The 18,104-nt window shown below is 50.1% G+C and overlaps 3 protein-coding genes across 6 annotated transcripts; 2 read left to right on the forward strand and 1 right to left on the reverse strand.

Annotated features, from left to right (window-relative positions):
- Positions 1-1,688: 1,688 nt before the first annotated feature.
- Positions 1,689-5,637, forward strand: MED11 (mediator complex subunit 11). The gene is made up of 3 exons (XM_019715140.3): positions 1,689-1,846; positions 2,044-2,174; positions 2,789-5,637. The coding sequence occupies exons 1-3, from the start codon at positions 1,756-1,758 to the stop codon at positions 2,924-2,926; spliced, it is 360 nt and encodes a 119-aa protein (XP_019570699.2). The 5' UTR covers positions 1,689-1,755; the 3' UTR covers positions 2,927-5,637.
- CXCL16 (C-X-C motif chemokine ligand 16) lies at positions 3,288-8,129 on the reverse strand. Of its 2 annotated transcripts, XM_088801962.1 has the most exons (6): positions 7,985-8,129; positions 7,497-7,664; positions 6,977-7,115; positions 6,599-6,681; positions 4,229-4,651; positions 3,288-3,799 (listed from the first exon to the last, which is right to left on the reverse strand). In XM_088801962.1, the coding sequence occupies exons 2-6, from the start codon at positions 7,564-7,566 to the stop codon at positions 3,753-3,755; spliced, it is 762 nt and encodes a 253-aa protein (XP_088658088.1). In that variant the 5' UTR covers positions 7,567-7,664; positions 7,985-8,129; the 3' UTR covers positions 3,288-3,752. The 2 variants fall into 2 exon arrangements, with proteins under 2 accessions (XP_088658088.1, XP_019570697.2); XM_019715138.3 differs by having other exon boundaries at positions 7,497-8,060.
- On the forward strand, positions 7,853-13,984 carry ZMYND15 (zinc finger MYND-type containing 15). 3 transcript variants are annotated; one of them, XM_019715142.3, is made up of 14 exons: positions 7,853-7,989; positions 8,256-9,354; positions 9,797-10,031; positions 10,122-10,277; positions 10,532-10,692; positions 11,215-11,367; positions 11,685-11,780; positions 11,930-12,046; positions 12,163-12,251; positions 12,343-12,441; positions 12,596-12,749; positions 12,835-12,893; positions 13,183-13,343; positions 13,693-13,984. In XM_019715142.3, the coding sequence occupies exons 2-14, from the start codon at positions 8,787-8,789 to the stop codon at positions 13,862-13,864; spliced, it is 2,220 nt and encodes a 739-aa protein (XP_019570701.3). In that variant the 5' UTR covers positions 7,853-7,989; positions 8,256-8,786; the 3' UTR covers positions 13,865-13,984. The 3 variants fall into 3 exon arrangements, with proteins under 3 accessions (XP_019570701.3, XP_019570702.3, XP_074175716.2); XM_074319615.2 differs by having other exon boundaries at positions 7,865-7,989; positions 9,231-9,354; XM_019715143.3 differs by lacking the exon at positions 13,183-13,343.
- Positions 13,985-18,104: the final 4,120 nt, after the last annotated feature.

Consider the following 18,104-nt stretch of genomic DNA (forward strand, 5'->3'; position numbering starts at 1 on the left):
CTAAGAAGTCAACTAGAAGATCTAGGGACACAGTTGGGATTTACCAACTGTGCGTTGTCACTATGGGGCGATCTGGCTAACTGCTTTATTGGAGGACCTCTAACATTAAGACCCATAGGTCTTTTTTCTGACTAGTCAAATTCCCCAGATAAGAGCCTTCCCGTCTCTAATTGGAAGGTATAAGCCTGGCTGGAAGAGTTGTAGAAACCACTACTCAGCAAATAAGTTCATTTCTGTTTTCAATACAAAACAATGCCCAGGTGCCCCCCATTCTAAAGCCCTTCTGTTGTTTTCCATCTCCAACAAAGAAAGTTCCAGTATTACGACGGATTAGGGGTGAGGAGTTGCTGAGATATATGGAGTAAAGGAGAAGATGGGGGGGGTGTCAAAGAATCTTCCTTATTTTAGTACCACCTACACCCCAGTTGTACATGATGCCACTAATTTAAGGGTATATCAAGTTTCTAAGCTTCTAAGCTTTCTTCGCTGCTGGCTTAGTTACCACTTCACTGCTAAATCAGTTCCGCTTATCCTTCTATTTTCCAGTCTCTATCTAAAGTTTTGCTATTAACTCCTCTTTTTTTCTTGTTGACCCCTTTATAAAATCCCCTATTGTTATTTTATTAGGATTTAGGAAAGGAATGAAATTAAATGCCAGATCCCTCAACTTTAACTGAAAGTCTCCATTCATTTGCCAACTCTATGCAAACTGGCTTCATTCTCAATCATCCTGAGCTGTCAACATTGGTCTTTCCAAAAGGGTCAATCTGGTCATAACACACTTCTCAAAAATCTTTCAAAGGCTCCCAAATGCCTTCTCAACAAAGTTCAATTTACTTAGTTTGCAAGCCTTTTCCGAACCTGTCTCCCCATTTCTCTCACTAGTCAAACCTAACCACCACTACGCTACATTCACTCCGAACTGAAACCCTTAGCGCACTTCAAATGTGCTGGACCCCTTCACAGCACTATGTGCTTGCCTATGCTAGTTCCCTTTACCTCCCCAACCAGGTAGACAGATGCCTGTTAACCCTGAAGACTCAATTAAAGCAGCACTTCCTCCCAGAATCCTTTCTCTGTGCTCCTGGCGATACACCACCCTGGGCATATCTCTACAAAACGCCTATCCCACCATCGCGTTAAGAGTCCATCTCACTCACCTTTGTATCCCCCAGCGCCCATCACATAATAGACAACCAGAAAGGGGGAAAGGCCAAATAAGCCGCTTCCGAGAACATATAGTCTATGTTTCAGTTGGGCTCCAGTTCAGGGGAATCGCTAGGGCGAATAATTTAACACTCACCAAATCAGTTTTTCCCCTGGCCCCGATAGATGGCGGAGCGGGGTTGGCAGAGAGATTCCATGGCTGTGTAGTCTGGAGGAATACCCCAGAACTCCCACCATCATCACCTAGCACCAGCACACGCTCATTAAATTCTTGTAGAAGGAATTAACTATAGACCACAAGATAAGTGTCATGAAGATGGACAGGTCAGAATAGCCTCTTGCTAGGGAATGTTCCGATACTGCCTCTTACACAGGTAGTCCCGTAGCGGTGGGGCAAACCTGGGCATGCGCAAGACTCCCTGGGAATTACAGTTCACCAAGCGAACCGAGAAAGGAGAGATTGCGCTGAGCATCCTGGGAATTGTAGTGTCAACTAGAGGGTGCTCTCTGCGCAGGTGCAAACCGACAGTCCCTTCCGGGCTTAAGCGTCGCATTTCGCAATAGGAGAATATCCGGTGGATTCCCGGAATGATGATGGCTACCTACAGCCTGGCCAACGAGAGACTACGCGCCCTGGAAGACATCGAACGGGAAATAGGCGCCATTCTTCAAAATGCAGGTTCAGGATAAGACGACTGGAGACAAGGGAGCGAACGAAGTCGAGGAGCCCCCTGCAATGCGCCCGCCCGACTGGGAGCGGGTTAGGGAGGGATCCTAAATGCCCCGGCGGCGCCTGCGGGGGTGGGAGGGGCTGGCCCTTGGGCGGGGCTGTACTGGTGGTGTCTGAGTAACCCTGCCCTTTCTCCGCCCCCGCAGGTACCGTGATCCTGGAACTCTCCAAGGAAAAAACCAATGAGCGGCTGCTAGACCGACAGGCGGCGGCCTTCACCGCGTCGGTGCAACACGTGGAGGCGGAGCTGTCGGCTCAGATCCGCTACCTCACTCAGGTGTGTGGCTGGTGAGAGGTGCGGTACACCCCATTCAGCTCTCTGCCTTAACCTGAGCCTTCAGAGGCCCCGGGCGGAGCCTTGGGACCAGGCCGGCCAAGCTGGCACCAGACGCACGACTCTGGCGGGACCCCTCCCTTCCAAGGTCGATTTCTTCCTCAAAGAATTAAAGGCGGCCCCGCCCACTTTACTGGGCTGCATCATAGGAGCCACTAGATGGGGAACTCCTTGGAGAGGGCTTCTAAACAATCCGTAGCCACAAGACTTGGCCCCTAGAAATTTGACCTGACCTCAGGGGCATGGAGCCCCAGATGGCTACATCCTGAGAAAAGGGACAGGATTGAGAGGATTCTGAAGTTATAACAACCACCATTTACCAAATTTTTTTACAATGTGCCAGACACTCTGCATTATCTTATTAATTTGTACCTACAACAACCCCCATTTTCCAGATAAGGTTAACAGAGGTTAAATGATTTGCCCCAGGTCATCCAGCTACCATTTGGCATAATGGATTCAAACTCAGGGAAGAAATGAGACAAGAGACCTGATGCCTGGTTGGGGAGATGGGTGAGAGAGGGCATGCTTCATTGACCAATTGAAATGTCCTGTAGGTGGCCACAGGGCAGCCCCATGAGGGCTCCAGCTACTCTTCAAGGAAGGACTGTCAGATGGCCCTGAAGCGAGTGGACTATGCTCGCCTCAAGCTCAGTGATGTGGCCCGAACCTGTGAGCAGATGCTGGAGAACTAGACCAAGTAGGTAGAAAGCTTGGAGGGAGACCACCACCTGCACCCCGGGACAGACCTGAAGACCTGTAGGATGGGGAGCACAGGCTGCTGCATACATGCTGGTCAGAATATATGAGGGCAAAGTGTGTGAGGGCAAAGGGTGTGATCGGAGAAACTTAAAGACCAAGCCTACCTACAACTATGCACTGGCTCCTCCAGCACGGTCTCCTGCTCGGCACTTCGAAAAAGTGCTGACAAGGTCACACAGCAGATGGAGATTCAGACACCTTACCCACTTCCTCACATACTTCATGTCCCTGTCCCAGACTTCCACAAACTTGGGCCAATGAAAATACATTCTTCTTCATTGGAAGAAACAAAACAAGAACTAAGGGTTTTAATAATAAAGAACAATAATAATAAAAACAAGGAGCTCAGACTTTCACTGGGGCATATGTGGGGGATGATGCAAAGGATTAAAGAAGTAAAACTAGCCTGTATGGCGTCTGCTGAGGAAAGTCCAGGCCTTCATTGTGGCGTCGGGAGAAAGCAGAAGAGGGCTGAAGTTGGGGAGGAACAGCTGGTGTCGCGTGAAGAGAGACTTGGAGTGGGGGTGGGCAGAACGGGATCGTCAGCAGTGGAGCTGAAGCCAGGAATCATGGTAAGGGGACAAGGGCATGAGGTCAATATATGCAGAAAGAAGAGCCATAATTATAAAAATAATTTTTAGTAAAAAAAAAAACATAATTTGTCCAAGATTTCATCCTCTGTAACAAAGATTTTATGCAGTGAAAAAGGTGGGTTTTATAGCATAGAGACCTCTACCCTCACAAGCTTCCATTCTTAGCTCAAATGTTGGAGTCTGTTGCCATTGGTGTATAATGAAGCCGCAAATCTGAAAAAGAGAAAGAAATTGAGACATGAGCTCTGAGAGCAAAGAAAGTTTGGGGTGAGGGGGCAGTAATAGCTTGAACTGGGAAATCAGACTCCAAAACATCAACCATACAACCTGGTATACAATAGTTGCTCAGTAAAGATTTTTGTTTCAATGGATGGCTCCCACTTCCCACTAGCTTGCTCTAGCTGCCATCTTGATGTTGCTCCAAGCACTGCCTGGCTTTGAAGGCCAAGCACTGGTCCCTGAACCGATGGTGGCTTCCCTCCCCATTCTGTAGTCTGGCTAACTCCTCTCTTATGACCTATGGTGCACGGTGCAGACAGTCTTCATATTTGTCTGCCTGGGGCAGTTTTCCAGCCACATAGGAGCTACTGGGGTCAGGATTCCTGCTGGTCCCTGGGGGAGGGGTTCAGAGGCCCAGTTTACCTGGAGAGCGCTGCAGTGACTGCTCCCTTCTCCTCTTGCACAGCACAAATAGGAGCACTCCAGTGAGGAGGAAGACAATGCCCAAGAGGGACAGCACTGGTACCATAGTTGATGTCTGAGCTGTAGGACCCACATTTTCTTCCAGCTGCTTCTGGTTCACTCCAGCCTCAGGACCAGCCTCCAGATTGTGGCCCACAGAGGAAATAGTGGTTTCATTGGCGTGGGTGAGGTTTTTGTTCAAGGACAGTACTCCCGCTGGAAGGGTGGGCTGCTGGGTATGCTGCAGCAGGATGGGTGGCAGGTATGGCTGGGCAGAGGTGCCCACGTCTGAAGGTGCCCTTTCTGTGGGCTTAGGAGCTTGGGTGCTGGGGGAAGGTAAATGCTCTTGGTGAACCATTCCCTTGGAGTTAGCACGTCCACATTCTAGAGAGGCAAGAAATGAGGAATCAGGGCTATGAGGGAACAAGGTGGAGAAATAGACAGAGGGAAGGGTGGTGGGTCAAGGAGAATATCAAGAGAACAGCTGAAGGCCAGGAGAGGAAGGCAGGGGGTTGGGGAAAGGTAGGGGAAGAAGGAAGTGAGCCAACCACAACATGAAACCACTGAGACAAGCGTGGATTCTCACCTGGGTAGTAAAGAGACCTAGGTTGGCACCCTGGCTCTGCTGCAAAATAGCTGTGTGACCTTAGCTCTTGTTTCTTAACCTCTCTGGAACTCATTTCTTTCAGTTATGAAGTGTGGATAATTTTAGTACCAAGGCCCAGGGTAGCTGGGAGGATTACGTGAAATTATGTACATTTGTGAAGCCCAAAGGGCAGTAAGCATACCACTAATGCTACACCAGACAACTTTAGGTGAAACATGGAAAACATTTTGTTTTTTAAGGGTTGTATATTTATTTTAGGAGAAAAATACAACCAGTGCATGAAATTTGTGATTTCACAGGTATTATTGCTTAGAATCAGTGCTATTTAAGTTTTCCCAAAGTGGACTGTGTATATGTAAGATTTATTCATTTTATTGTGTGTAAATTTTACCTCAAAAGAAAAAAGTAACAATAAAATATTGAGCTCTACTCAATAATGTGCTTGTTGAAATGTATGCGGATGAAGTATAGTCATGCCTGAACTTGGAAATGCATCAAAAACTAAGGTGAATTGATGATGGATAGAGGGATGGATAGTCAGATGGAGGTGTAATAAAGCAAATGTAGTTAAAATGCCATAAACTTGACATTGTAAATTATAAAATATATTTGCTTTATGTACATATGCAAAATATATAAGATATAAACAAAAATCAAATATTGTAGAATTTCGGTGGTGGGTATATGCATGTTCACTACAATTCTTTCTACTTTTGTATACTGTATGTCTTTAAATTTCCATAATAAAATATTGGAAAACAAACATAGTGCCTTGATTTCAAGGAAAATATTAAGCAAATTGTTGTCACGCAGCAGCCTAGCCGACTGTCCCCTCGTTCCTCTCCCTAAGGAAAGAAGAGTCTGTGAGACTGTGCCTTTCTGGGACTTTGCTTCACCCTTGTGCTTGCACCTCAGGTCTCTCTGCTTGGCCCCCAAAAGATGGTTTGTCAGCCAAAGACGCGTAAGATTTCTCACGGGAGAGACAACCTAAGCCAGGTGGAACCATGTGGGGACCCCCATGAGTTACCATGAAAAATATGGAAAGGGGCATTGTCTCTTTCCCCTGTTCAAAGAGAGCCACTGCTGACACTGGCTTTCCCTCTCACCTGATTGTGAGAAGTTAGGAGAGCGATAACATCAGCTCTCCCTGTTTAGCTCAGCAACAACGTTTTATCATGAGAGACTTCTCCCCAGGAGGGTACATACCTTAAGTAAGCCATCATGGGACTTTCTATATCAGCTGCTTGCCTGCTGGGATAATTGGTTTGAGTCACCTTTGTGACGTAATGTATGAGTTTCACAGACCATGGATAAAATCATTTTTACTTCCTTGTATAATCATAAAAGCCACCAGTCGGCCTGATTCTGCGCTCCAGTCTTTCACGACTGCGAGACCCTTGGCTCTCTGTGATTTAACTGCATTAAGTCTCTGTTTCTTTCTTTCTTAAAACTTAACCTAATGCCGCCCCTTCTCATTCCGTCACTGCCTGTGTTGCGCTGGACGCGACAGCAAATAATAGCACAGGTGATAGGATGAATTGGCAAAAATCATGACAGTAGTGGTGAATGATGTTTGGTAAACAGGGGCTTAAGTGAAAGTACTTTGGCCAGCCTCAGAATAGGAATGTGAACTGTCACAAGGGAAATGGATGAGGCAAAGAAAATTGAAAGGTGGGGGCCTCTGAGCCCTGGAGACAGCTGGGGAGGAGGGGCAAAGCTCTCACCTTTGTGATCAAAGCAGCTCACCAGTTTAGTGACCCATGGGTCTTTGCTACCCCCACATACAGTCCGCTGAGGTAGGCGGAACCTGTGGAGGAAGGACCTGGTTTCAGCTTCTCCTTCGTCCCGCACCCGGGTCTTCCCCAGCTCTTTCCTCATTCCAAAGACCTGAGGTCACCACCCAGTGTGATCCATATCAGAAAGGTCTGGGAAATTCCCAAGTAGATGGAAAAGGGAAATGGCTGGGGAATTGAGGCAAACATCACCTATAGAGGGGGTAGGGCCTCCCAGAGGGAGTTAAAGTTTGATCAGTGGGGGTCCTGGAGGCACCTGGCAGGGACAGATTGTGCAGGCGCTGCCCTCCCAGGGGTCGGTGAGATTACCTGATGAAGAAAGGACAGCGATCATAACCTTTCAGCTGTTCTCGTAGATGTTTCACAATTTGAGCCCTTGGAGGGGATTCGGAAGAATACGTTGTGGTACAGGAACAACTTCCAGCGCTGCTGCCCTCGTTGCCATCCCCTGAGTGGGACAGCGGCGGTCAGCAGTCAGCACAGGTTCCCAGGCCAAGGGGCTCTCCTAGCTATTATTTAGCCTCCAACCCACTGCCCTATTACAGCCTCTCCTCGAGACCCCGAGACCCCGTGGTCTGACCCCCAGTCTCAACGCATACATCACACACACACACAAAGACGTTCATAATCGTACCTGGACCCAGATGTTCCCCCACGCTGATCCCAACGCCAGGCAGCTAACCCTCCCCCTGCCCCGGCTGCCTTGGGGACGCTGGGACGGCTGGTCCACACTTACTCAACTCAATCCCGCAGCCCTAACAGCTCCCGCATACACACAATCTCTTTCCCAGATTGGAGTATCTGGGCCCCAGCCCAACCCCTGACGAACCTTGCAGAGCCAGACACGCAAGCAGAAGAAGTAGGAGCGCGAGAGACTGGGGTCCCGAACCCCGCCTCATCTCGGGCCGCCTGGCCCGTCAGACTCCTGGACAGGCTCCGGAGGGTGACGTCCGCCTGGTTTATCTAAGGCTTCTTTCCCCGGCTCCACCTGAGATTCCTGGGGAGACAGCGGCCGTGGGAGTCCAATCCCACCGAGAAGGAGGCGCGAGGTGGCAGCGCCCTCCCTCCCTACCCGCGCTCGCAGCGGGTCGAACTGACAGCGTGATCAGTACGGTCCACCCCGCGCGGCCGCCAGCCTCCGGCGACGAGGAAACCCCCAGAGGCGGAGCTCCTTCGCCCGCTCCTCTGGGATGGGCCCGGCGCCTTCGTCGAGGAGTTAGCCAGAAATGTTTGAAGAAAGCGAAAGAAAACTCGGGTGGCGAGGCGAGGCAAGAGGGCAGTCAGGGATGCCAGCCATGCCCAACTACCATCACCCACCCCAGGTCAGTCCGCGGGAGCTGTGACACGGGTGAGCAGCTACACCCGCTTCTTCCTCCAAGATGCTTTCACTTTCCCAGCCGGTGTCCTGGCTCAGCTGTGTTCAGTCACATGGCCGGGGTGATGCCCTCAGGAGAGTCCGCGCGCCCAGACGCACGGACGCTGGCCAGGGCCAACCTGGGCACACGCTGCCGACTCGCGGGGCCCTGGCCACCCGAGGGGCTGGCGGTGGGCTCGGCAGTCCTGACGTCACGACCGCCCCCTCCCCCAGGTGTTTACCTTCGAAAAGTGGTGGCCGCTGCAGGTACCGGAGTAGTGGAGTGGAGCGGCCCGGAGGGGCTAGGTCTACTGGGGCTCACGGATCCACGAAGAAGGGATGCTCTGGTTCCTAGTCCCTCCTCCCACACCCCACAGATGGATCCAAAATTCTTCGCTCCTTGCCAAATCCTTCCCGATAGGATTCGCCCTCCCTCACCTCTATCCCAACTCAAACCCTGCTTTTGAAGGTCTGAGCCTCAAATTTTGAGCCTCAAATACCATCTCACTCCTGAGTACATCTTTAACCCTAATAGCCCACTTTCAAGTCTAGCCCCCCCATTCTCATCCCTGGACTCCCATCCTCAGGCCTGAAAACCCTTTTCTCAGCTCCTGACACTCATCCATAGATCCCACTCTAGGTGACCCTCAAACCCACCCTCCCCTATTTTGTGACCCAGCCCCAGTTTTCACCACCACCCTCTCTCCCTGACCATATATCCCTTTCTCTGCTTAGTCTGGGCCCAGGCCCTGTGCCCCTGAAGACATGGAGTTTGTGTCTGGATACCGGGATGAGTTCCTTGATTTTGCTGCCCTCCTCTTTGGCTGGTTTCACAAGTTCGTGGCCGAGCGAGGGGCTGTGGGCGCCAGTGTTGAGGGCCACTGGCAACAGTTGGAGGCCCAGATCAGAAGCCTGCCCCAGGACCCTGCCCTTTGGGTGCTCCATGTCCTGCCCAACCGTAGTGTGGGCATCAGCCTGGGGCAAGGGACAGAGCCAGGCCCTGGACCAGGCCTGGGGGCTGCCAGGCTCCTGGGAGATGAACCTCTACTCCACCTGCGAGACCTAAGTCCCTATGTCAGCTTTGTCAGCCTGGAGGAAGGGGAGGAGGAGGAAGAGGAAGAGAATGGAGAGGAGGAGGGTGCAGGTACGGAGAAGGTAGAACCTGAAGAGGATGGGGAGCCAGCCCATAACAGCAGGGAGTCCCCCCAGGAAGCAAATCCTCCAGGGGAGCCAGAGGAGGCTGAGCAGGAGGCAGGAGGTGGCGTGGATGGCTGCCGAGAGGACAAGGCAGAAGACGAAACGGGGCCTGAGAGGAGGAAGGGACAAAGAAGTGGTAAGAACCCAGGGCTGGCCCTGTTCTGTCCCCTGCTCAGGCATGCTCACCCTCTGAAGCCCTGCTCTGCCACTCAACCCAGCTAGGAGTCACAAACAAAAGTGTGGCTTCAGGCCAATCTGACCGGAAAAGTTGTTTGCATTGACTCACGATTTTTTGGTTTTTCAATTTGAGCCAATATTTAAACATTGAAAGAAAAAGACTCCTGAAGTCTGGAGTTATACCTTCTCAAGAAAAATCTAAAGTTCTGACAGCAGACCCACATTTATTCGGGGCAGCAAATGCTGGTACTATGCAGTACCTCTCCCCTTCATGTGAGGCATACCTTCTTTACCTTTACTCACTTCGTTTACTTGCCTAGCCCCTGAAGCCATTTGAGTTTGGTACCCCTGACCCCGATCATCTTTCCCACCCCCACCCTTGACTTTTCCCTTCTTCACAGAAGCTGTCCCCCTGCACCTTTCCTGCCTCTTACTGGTGACAGATGAACATGGCACCCTCTTGGGCATTGACCTGCTAATTGATGGAGCCCAGGGGAGTGCAAGCAGAGGCTCAGGGACAGAGAATCTGACTCCTCGGGCCTATACTCTCCTCTGCCACAGCATGGCCTGCCCCATGGGCTCTGGAGACCCTCGAAGGCCCCGACGGCTTACTGTGGGAGACGCCCAGCTACATCGGTACAGAAATGTAGTATCTGAGAGTGGGGAGGCCTGGGGGGCCTGGACTTCTGAGCCCCTTAGCCTGATGCCCTTTTTACCCCCATTCAGAGAGCTGGAGAGTCTGATCCCAAGGCTGGGTGTGAAGTTAGCCAAGACCCCAATGCGGACATGGGGTCCCCGGCCAGACTTCACCTTTGCCTCTCTTCGAGCTCGAACCTGCCATGTTTGCCACCGGCACAGCTTTGAAGTGAAGCTGACACCTTGGTAAGCAGCCTGCAAAGATGGAGTGAGAGGGAGGAAGACCCCAACAGTCAGGCAAATAGAGAGAAAGCAGGTCGGTGGGGTACCCTGCATATAGACAGAGGAGGGAAATAAGACAAAGAAAACAACAAGCTGTTACAGGCAGAGAGAATACAGACAAAAAGACCAGTGACATCTGGGCAGCTGCAGGGCAGATGGACAGTGGACAGGACTTAACAGAGATTAATACTGAGTGCCTACCATCCCCTGTGACCCAGCCCCCAATGTAGTGCTGTCTTGTACTGTGGAGAGGCCTGTCTCCGGGCCGACTGGCGGCGATGCCCAGATGATGTGAGCCACCGATTTTGGTGCTCAAGGCTTGCAGCCTTCATGGAGCGGGCAGGAGAACTGGCAACTCTGCCTTTTACCTACACTGCAGGTACCACAAGGAGGTCAAGATGGGGAGGGGAAGCTGGGACCAGGTCTTTGCATCTGGGGCCTGGGTGTCTGGAAACAAGGTCCTGGGGTTGAAGGTTAAGTACTGGAGCTGGAGTCTGGATCCCTGGAAGAAGGGCCGGGTACCGGGTATTTGGTTTGGGGACAAGACCCCTAGGAGACAGGGTCTCTGGAGCTGAGAACTGAGCATCTAGGTCCCTGGGAGAGCTTGGGGGATTTGGGAGTAGGGATTTATACACTTTCTTCGCAGATCTACCACTAACTGGTGACCGTAAACATATCGCTTTATTTCTTAGCACCTTCCTTTCCTCATCTGTAAAATAGGGGTACCAACAAAATGTTCCCAGGGAACTGTTATAAGAATTCTATAGGCTGGATGCCTACTATACTACAGACATTCAGAAATGTTAGCTCTCTCCCTGAGTAGACTCAGACCCAGGGTCCTTGGGAGAGGCTGAGGAGAGCTAAAGTCACTAGGCCCTCAACCACTCTCCTCCTCCTCCAGAGGTGACCAGTGAAACCTTCAACAAGGAGGCCTTCCTGGCTGCGCGGGGCCTCACTCGTGGCTATTGGACCCAGATAAGCATGCTGATTCCAGGCCCTGGCACCCCCAGGCACCCCCGGGGTAGCACACCATCCCTCAGCCTTCTTCTCAATGGTGTGTGGGGCCTCTCTTCAGGAATGGGCCTCTCAGACTAGAGGAAAGGATGGGAGAGAAAAAAGTTGTCCGGGTCCCAGATAACCCCTCTATATACACACACGAAAACCCACTACCACCACCAGGGTCATTTCAGTCCCTTCCCCAACCCTCTAAGAAGTCACCCTGTCCAGAAACTCCATCCCTAGGAACTGCCCCATTCCTCTTGCTGCAGTTCCAGGTTCTCTCAGGGAAAACAGCACCTTTGGAAGGGAGAAGGGATGGGCCAGGTGGGGGGTCTCCCTGACACCAGGCCCCTCTTCCTTTCCTCCTCTCAGGAGATCCCTACCAGCTTCTCTCAGGAGATCCCCACCAGGGGGACGGGCCTGCCTTGATGCCTCCTGTGCCCCCAGATCCACCCAGGGGCCTCTTTGGTGAGCGGGAGGGGCCCTGAAGGAACTGGCGGTAGGGACAGGGACTGAAGAGCCAGCAGTCTGGGCGGCTGAGATAAAGGGGGCTGTCAGACTAAAGGGGTTGGGGTCCAGGCCTAGGGCCAGGTCCCCCACTAACCTACTCTTCCCAGGCTCATGGCAGGATTACTACACATGGAGGGGCCTCAGCTTGGACTCCCCCATGGCTGTGCTTCTCACCTACCCACTGACTGTATACTACGTCATCACCCACCTGGTACCGCAGTCCTGTAAGGAGGGCAGAGGCAGCGGGAGGGGTGCCTGGAGCAGGGGGACAGGAAGCTGGTAGGGGACAGGAGGGAAGAGGAGGGAAACCATATCATTAAACAGCTAGCTTCTCACCCAGTCCCTGAGCTCAACATCCAGAACAAACAGTCGCTGAAAATCCATGTGGTGGAGGCCGGGAAGGAATTTGACCTTGTTATGGTCTTTTGGGTAAGCCTCTCTAGACCTGAAGTTTGGGCATACGGGTGTGAAGGTGGATTGGGGGTGGGGAGGAGCCAGATCTGTCCTCTCTATCCTTTAGGAGCTCTTGGTCTTGCTCCCCCACATGGCCCTAGAGCTGCAGTTTGTGGGTGATGGTCTGCCTCCTGAGAGTGACGAGCAGCACTTTACCCTGCAGAGGGTAAGGACTGAGGGGGCTCCTGCTTTTCAGTCCTGATCCTCTTCCTGTCCCGATTGGGACCTGCCTTTCTGCTCCTTCCTCCTCTTTCCCCTGTCTTGCTTCCTCCAGTACCCTAATTTCCAGTGGTTTCTCCACCCCATTTGTGGCTCCCCAGGATGGCCCTGAAGTATCTGTCCGTCCTGGTTCTGGGGTATCAGCACGGCTCAGCTCTGGGACTAAGGAGAAGGGAGGCCGCAGGGACCTGCAGATCAAAGTGTCTGCAAGGCCCTACCACCTGCTCCAGGGACCCAAGCCTGACTTGGTTATCGGTAAGAGCCTGGGATAGGCGTGTGGGGAAGGTGGGAGAAGAAAACCATGGAAGCCCACTTCTCCCTGCTCCCCCTCTATCCACAGGATTTAACTCTGGCTTTGGTCTCAAGGACACTTGGCTGAGCTCACTGCCCAGGTTACAGGTGGGTAATGAGGCAAAAGGGAACTTCTCCCCCCCCCCCCCCCCCCCCCCCGGCCCACAGCCCGCGTCCAGTCCCTCCTCTTTTCGTGAAAGACTCTGCTTTTTCCACAGATCTGGGGAGGCCCACGGGTTCTCTGGCCCTCTGTGTGTCTGCCTCCTGCCTCTCCCCCATCATGGTCAATCTAGGTCCTCAGTTTTCAACCCAGTCTACGACCCTTCCTGCTCGGGATGTCCCTGGGGAAAGGAGCCTCTACGAGAGTGTCTGAGGCCGCCCCCCCCCACCCCCCCAGTCTCTCCGAGTGCCAGCCTTCTTCACCGAGAGTAGCGAGTATGGCTGTGTAATGGATGAGCAGACCATGGCAGTGGCCACAGGAGGGGGCACCAGCCTTCCACAGCCCAACCCCTTCCGCTCCCCTTTTCGCCTCAGAGCAGCCGACAATTGCATGCCCTGGTAAGGGCCTGCCACCCTCCCTATTTTCTTCCCTGACCCCTAACTTCTTACTCTCTGGCTGTGCATACTAAATGGCCCACCCCAACCCTCACCTCTGATCTCCTGGGACCCTCCTTGCCCCAGCCTTACCACCCACCTTCTTTGTCCCCACTACTCACCACCCCCCGGTGGGTCTCGACAACCCTAACACACGCCTCTTTAGTTAGGTCCAGCTCAGAAAATCTCTCCATCTCCTCGCCCATCCCCAAAAGACTCCTATCCTCTGGCTGGCTGAGCCCTAAGTCTAGCCCCACTCCTCGGAACTTGGGGAGCACAAAACCCGCAGTTGACCGTGCCACGCCCCCCTCAGGTACTGCAATGCCTTCGTCTTCCACCTGGTCTACAAACCTCCGCAAGGGAGTGGGGCTCGCCCAGCACCCGGGCCCGGCCTTGCAGTCCCAACTCCTGCCTCTCCTCCCGCCCCGGCCCGAAGGCGTCGAGGAGAAAAGAAACCTGGGCGGGGGCCCCGCCGGCGGAGGTGAGGGCTGAGAGGTAGCAGTCCACCCTCTTCCCCAGCACCCCTCCGAAAGAGACTCAAAACACCCAAGGCCGAGGGTGATGCGGGTTGGCAGAACACAGAAAAGATAAATAAAATTGCTTGTTTGAAACCACTGAGTCTAACGCTTATAATTGGGTCACTAATCGGGGAGGGGAGAAAAGGATTTAGAGAGGACTTATTTTCCTCCAGCTTCTTTCAGTCCCTCAGTGGCTGTCTCGTCTTACTTGGGACTCTGACCCTCCTTGGTATTCCCAAGCTATTTCTAGTGGATATGTGAATAAGTCATTTTCAGACTTTAGGAACCCTCAGGGACCTGCCCAAGGCAAGACAAAAAGCAGGAAGTAGCTTCTCACTGAGGGTCAAGGGAAGCATGGAGCCTCTGAGGGGCACACAGACCCCTAGATTTAGATTAAGTGAAAGGCCCCAGCCACCCAACTGTCCAAGTTAGAAACCTGGAGGCCATCCCTTCTCTCATTACTCATATTCAATGAAAAACCAACTCCTGCTGAGTCAGACTGCTAAAGTCAGTCAGTCCACCAGTTTATGTCCAATCCCACTGCAAACTCCACCACAAGCTCATCTCCACATTTCAGCCAGCATATTGCATCTAAAACAGACATTCGAACACATTACACCCCCTCCCCAAATCCCTTCAGTGACTTCACTCTGCTTTTAAAGTCCCCTTGAATGTGGGCTGGAGTTAGTGACTCTCACTAAGTATAGAAAGGGAAAAATGGTGGAGAAACCTGACAGACACCACCTAAACCAAGTGATTAAGGTTAAATAAATAATAAGTCATGATAATATAATGTGCTCCCTGACATGATGCAATGAGAAGGCCACATCACCTTTGTAGTAGTCTTCTTAAAAATCCATCATCTCAGTCTAATTGTTGCAGTCACAAGGTCTGTGTGCTCGGCACATCAAATAATCAATATCCGATAGATGAGAGTTTGAAATAAGGAAAGGTTTTATTTATTATGGGAATGGTGATACGGAGATTTCTGGTTTTCTCAAATCCACTTTAAGAGAGTCCAGAATTCAGGCTTCTCTTATGCCAAGGGAAGGGAGAACAGGCAGTGCAAGAGGTGCAATCCAAGGAAAGGGTGGGGGGAATCTCCAAATCTCTTTGTTCCCAGACCGTCTGACCAGGAGTTACTCAATTCTCTGGCAGAACTCCTTCAGTTAAGTAGAGTATCTAGAAATTCAAGCTGGAATTAAGGTGGATTCAGGGAAAGAAGTGTTTCACCTGTTACATAATCATGAGAAAACATCAGAGAAATCCAAATTGCGGGACAGTCTACTAAATATCTAACCGCTATTCTTCAGAAGCCCTAATTTCCAACAACAGCAACAGCAACGACAACAGCAGCAACATTCTTGGGGACTAGCAAGCAGCAGTGGGAGACACCTCAAAAGTCATGAGAGGCAAGGAAAGACCAAGAAACTGACAGATTGAAAGAGACTAAGGAGACATGATTAAATACAATGCAGTATCCTGGATTGGACCCTGGAACAGAAAAAGGACATTAGTGGAAAAACTGGACAAATCTGAATAAAGTCTGCAGTTTAGCTAATGGTATTTATCAATGTTAATTTCTTAGTTTTGATAAATATGCCATGATTATATAAGAGGTAACATTAAAGAAAGATGGGTGAAGGATATATGGGAATGTTCTAATATCTTTGCAATTCATCTATAAATCTAAAATAATTTCAAAATAGAAAGTTAAAAATCATGTTCAGACTCCTTAGTATGGCTTATAAGGTGCCTCTTTCTCTTTCTGCCGTTCTCTTATTATCTAAGTTCCCAAATATTCACAAAAGCCCAGAGACTTAGTATAATGAGTCCTATGTACCCATCACTCAGCTTCAACTATTATCAACATTTTCCCCATTTTGGTATTATCAGTGATACTGTGATGTAATAAGAAATACAGAGGGTGCCAAAAAAATGTATACACATTTTAGAAAGGAAAAAAACTATTAAAATTGTAATACTCAATATATACCAATAACAAAAGATGACTACAAATCACGTTTGACTTCTGCAATTACAGGAGGTGCTCAAAGTGGTTATCCAGACACTTCTGATTATGGCGAACTACTGCTCAAGCAACACTGACCAAAGTGTCCGCTTACATACATTTTTTTTGGCACCCCGGGTATATATTTGGTCTTTCCAGGTTTCTGGCACAAGAGCTTCTAAAACCCTTGGAATTTCCTGAGTGATAGGAGTGTCTTTTGTTATTCATAAATTCCTTTCAACAGTACCTGTATTTATGCTAATGAGTGACCCTAGGTAAGCCCTTATTTAACTTCAGGATGGGGGAGCTTGTTGCCAGAGGAACCAGTCATATGATTATATGGCTGGAAATTTCAGCCCCACCCGTCAATCCTCTCTCCCCAAGAGGTGAAGGGCTGGAGATTGAGTTAATAACCAAGATTTAATCAATCATGCCTCCATAATGGAACAGCCATAAAAACCTCTACCCACCCAATGGGGTGCAGAGAGTTTCTGGGTTGGTGAACACACTGAAGTGCTGAGGATGGTTGTAGGGAAGATGTTGAGGAAAATTTGCCTTCATTGGCTGATGTGAGTTTTTGTTAGTTTTTGTTCCTTTGTTTCCCCACATGAGAGACTGCATGTGGGGTACCCTCACGTGAGAGACTGCACATGAGGTATTAGTTTTCAGTTGGCTTTCTGTTAACCCACATGAGAAACTACATGTGGGGTTCCCTCCCATGAGAGACTGCATGTGAGGTATTGGTTAGCTTAGGTACAAGAAAATTGCTCCCTCATCTTGTTCCCAGCAGAAGAGATATAGGAGGATGTTGTTTTCTGTCTGTTTTGCCCACATCAGCAGATGATGTGGAGACGTGACTAAATTATATCAGAATGACGCGACAGGCACGTTGCCAGGCTTTGGAAGGCCTTGGGCTGATGGTCCCAGGCGAGAACAGTAGGTGTTGTTTGTCCTAATTAACTGACCCTTCAGCTGGACAAGCAATATTCTTATCACAGTAACTGCCGGATCCTCCCGGAACCGGCCATTTCCTGAGTGGGAGGCAGGAACAAGGAGCTTGGCTCTAAGGTACATCTGAAAAAATACATAAGAGAGACCTCAGTTGGCAGTGTAATTTCATCATTTTGTCTTTTGTCATTGGTAAATCTTCATCATTCTAACACTTTGAAAACTCATATACAACATGCAGTTTACAATACCAGGAGATGCCCCTGACTTCCACCCACGGACCTGTGAGGTCTGGCTGGTTCCCGGCCTCTCCAGTGTTGTGCCCTACAGTTAGCCTTCTTGAGAACTGGTTAGCATTTAGGAAATTTGTATGCAGCTTGCAGCATCAGAAAATGCCCTAATTTCCAACAACAACAGCAACAGCAACGACAACAGCAGCAACATTCTTGAGAACTAGCAAGCAGCAGTGGGAGACACTCACCTTTCCCAGCTGCAGACCTGACAAGGTTTTGATTCCTGACCTTTCCACTGTTGTTTTTCCTAAGGTTTGGTGAGCTTTTGGCATCTACTGTAATAGTTGCTATCCTATAGCAGTTATTACTGCTTTTGGATACTCCTTATTGATGTTATTTGTGTATTTAGCCAAGTGATTTTTGATCAATAGTAAACATATGTTGGGATCTCTTAAACCTGTATGTATGTACACTCTTTTGACATGACATTGTTATCAATGTCATGTTTAGTCTTAACCACCTTTACTTTCTGTCATTAGCACATTCCATTAATTGCCTTTGTCTTTTGCTATTGCATTTTACTAAATAAATTGATTAGATATTGCTAAATAAATCAATTAGCCCCTCTCTGGTGTGCTCCTCCCTTTTCTTTTCCCCACTTGTCATTACAATGGTGCACCTAGAGAGAGCATGGAAGCTCCACACCACCCTTGCTCCCTATACCTTGCCCTATGCATCTCTTTCATTTGGTTCTTCCTGAGTTGTATCATATATATATATATATATATAAAACAGTAATAGTGATACCGTGCTAAGGTCCAGCTGCATGCTGCTTGAAAACGTTAAAAATCGAGAGACAAATTTGGTGGAAAGAAAAGTAGGTTTATTCAGAATTCTGGCATCTGGGAGGATGGCAGACTCCTGCCCAAAGGCCACCTCCCCGTTCCTAGACCGGGCAGAAGGTTTTATAGATTCACAAGAAGACCAAAGGAAAGGGAGAGTCAGTCAGGCAGGT

Source organism: Rhinolophus sinicus, chromosome 12 (genome assembly GCF_057876585.1).
Source record: "Rhinolophus sinicus isolate RSI-liver-muscle chromosome 12, RSI-T2T, whole genome shotgun sequence".
Classification (NCBI taxonomy): domain Eukaryota; kingdom Metazoa; phylum Chordata; class Mammalia; order Chiroptera; family Rhinolophidae; genus Rhinolophus; species Rhinolophus sinicus.

Bases quoted from the DNA above. Each gene is read 5' to 3' on its own strand.
- MED11 (XM_019715140.3), top strand. From the start codon at position 1,756: ATGATGATGGCTACCTACAGCCTGGCCAACGAGAGACTACGCGCCCTG. The intron at 1,847-2,043 runs GTTCAGGATAAG...CCGCCCCCGCAG, and splicing joins CGCCATTCTTCAAAATGCAG to GTACCGTGATCCTGGAACTC. The intron at 2,175-2,788 runs GTGTGTGGCTGG...AATGTCCTGTAG, and splicing joins AGATCCGCTACCTCACTCAG to GTGGCCACAGGGCAGCCCCA.
- CXCL16 (XM_088801962.1), bottom strand. From the start codon at position 7,566: ATGAGGCGGGGTTCGGGACCCCAGTCTCTCGCGCTCCTACTTCTTCTG. The intron at 7,116-7,496 runs GTTCGTCAGGGG...TGTCCCACTCAG, and splicing joins TGCGTGTCTGGCTCTGCAAG to GGGATGGCAACGAGGGCAGC. The intron at 4,652-6,598 runs GTGAGAGCTTTG...TTGCCTCTCTAG, and splicing joins GAGCTGCTTTGATCACAAAG to AATGTGGACGTGCTAACTCC.
- ZMYND15 (XM_019715142.3), top strand. From the start codon at position 8,787: ATGGAGTTTGTGTCTGGATACCGGGATGAGTTCCTTGATTTTGCTGCC. The intron at 10,032-10,121 runs GTACAGAAATGT...ACCCCCATTCAG, and splicing joins GGAGACGCCCAGCTACATCG to AGAGCTGGAGAGTCTGATCC. The intron at 10,693-11,214 runs GTACCACAAGGA...CTCCTCCTCCAG, and splicing joins GCCTTTTACCTACACTGCAG to AGGTGACCAGTGAAACCTTC.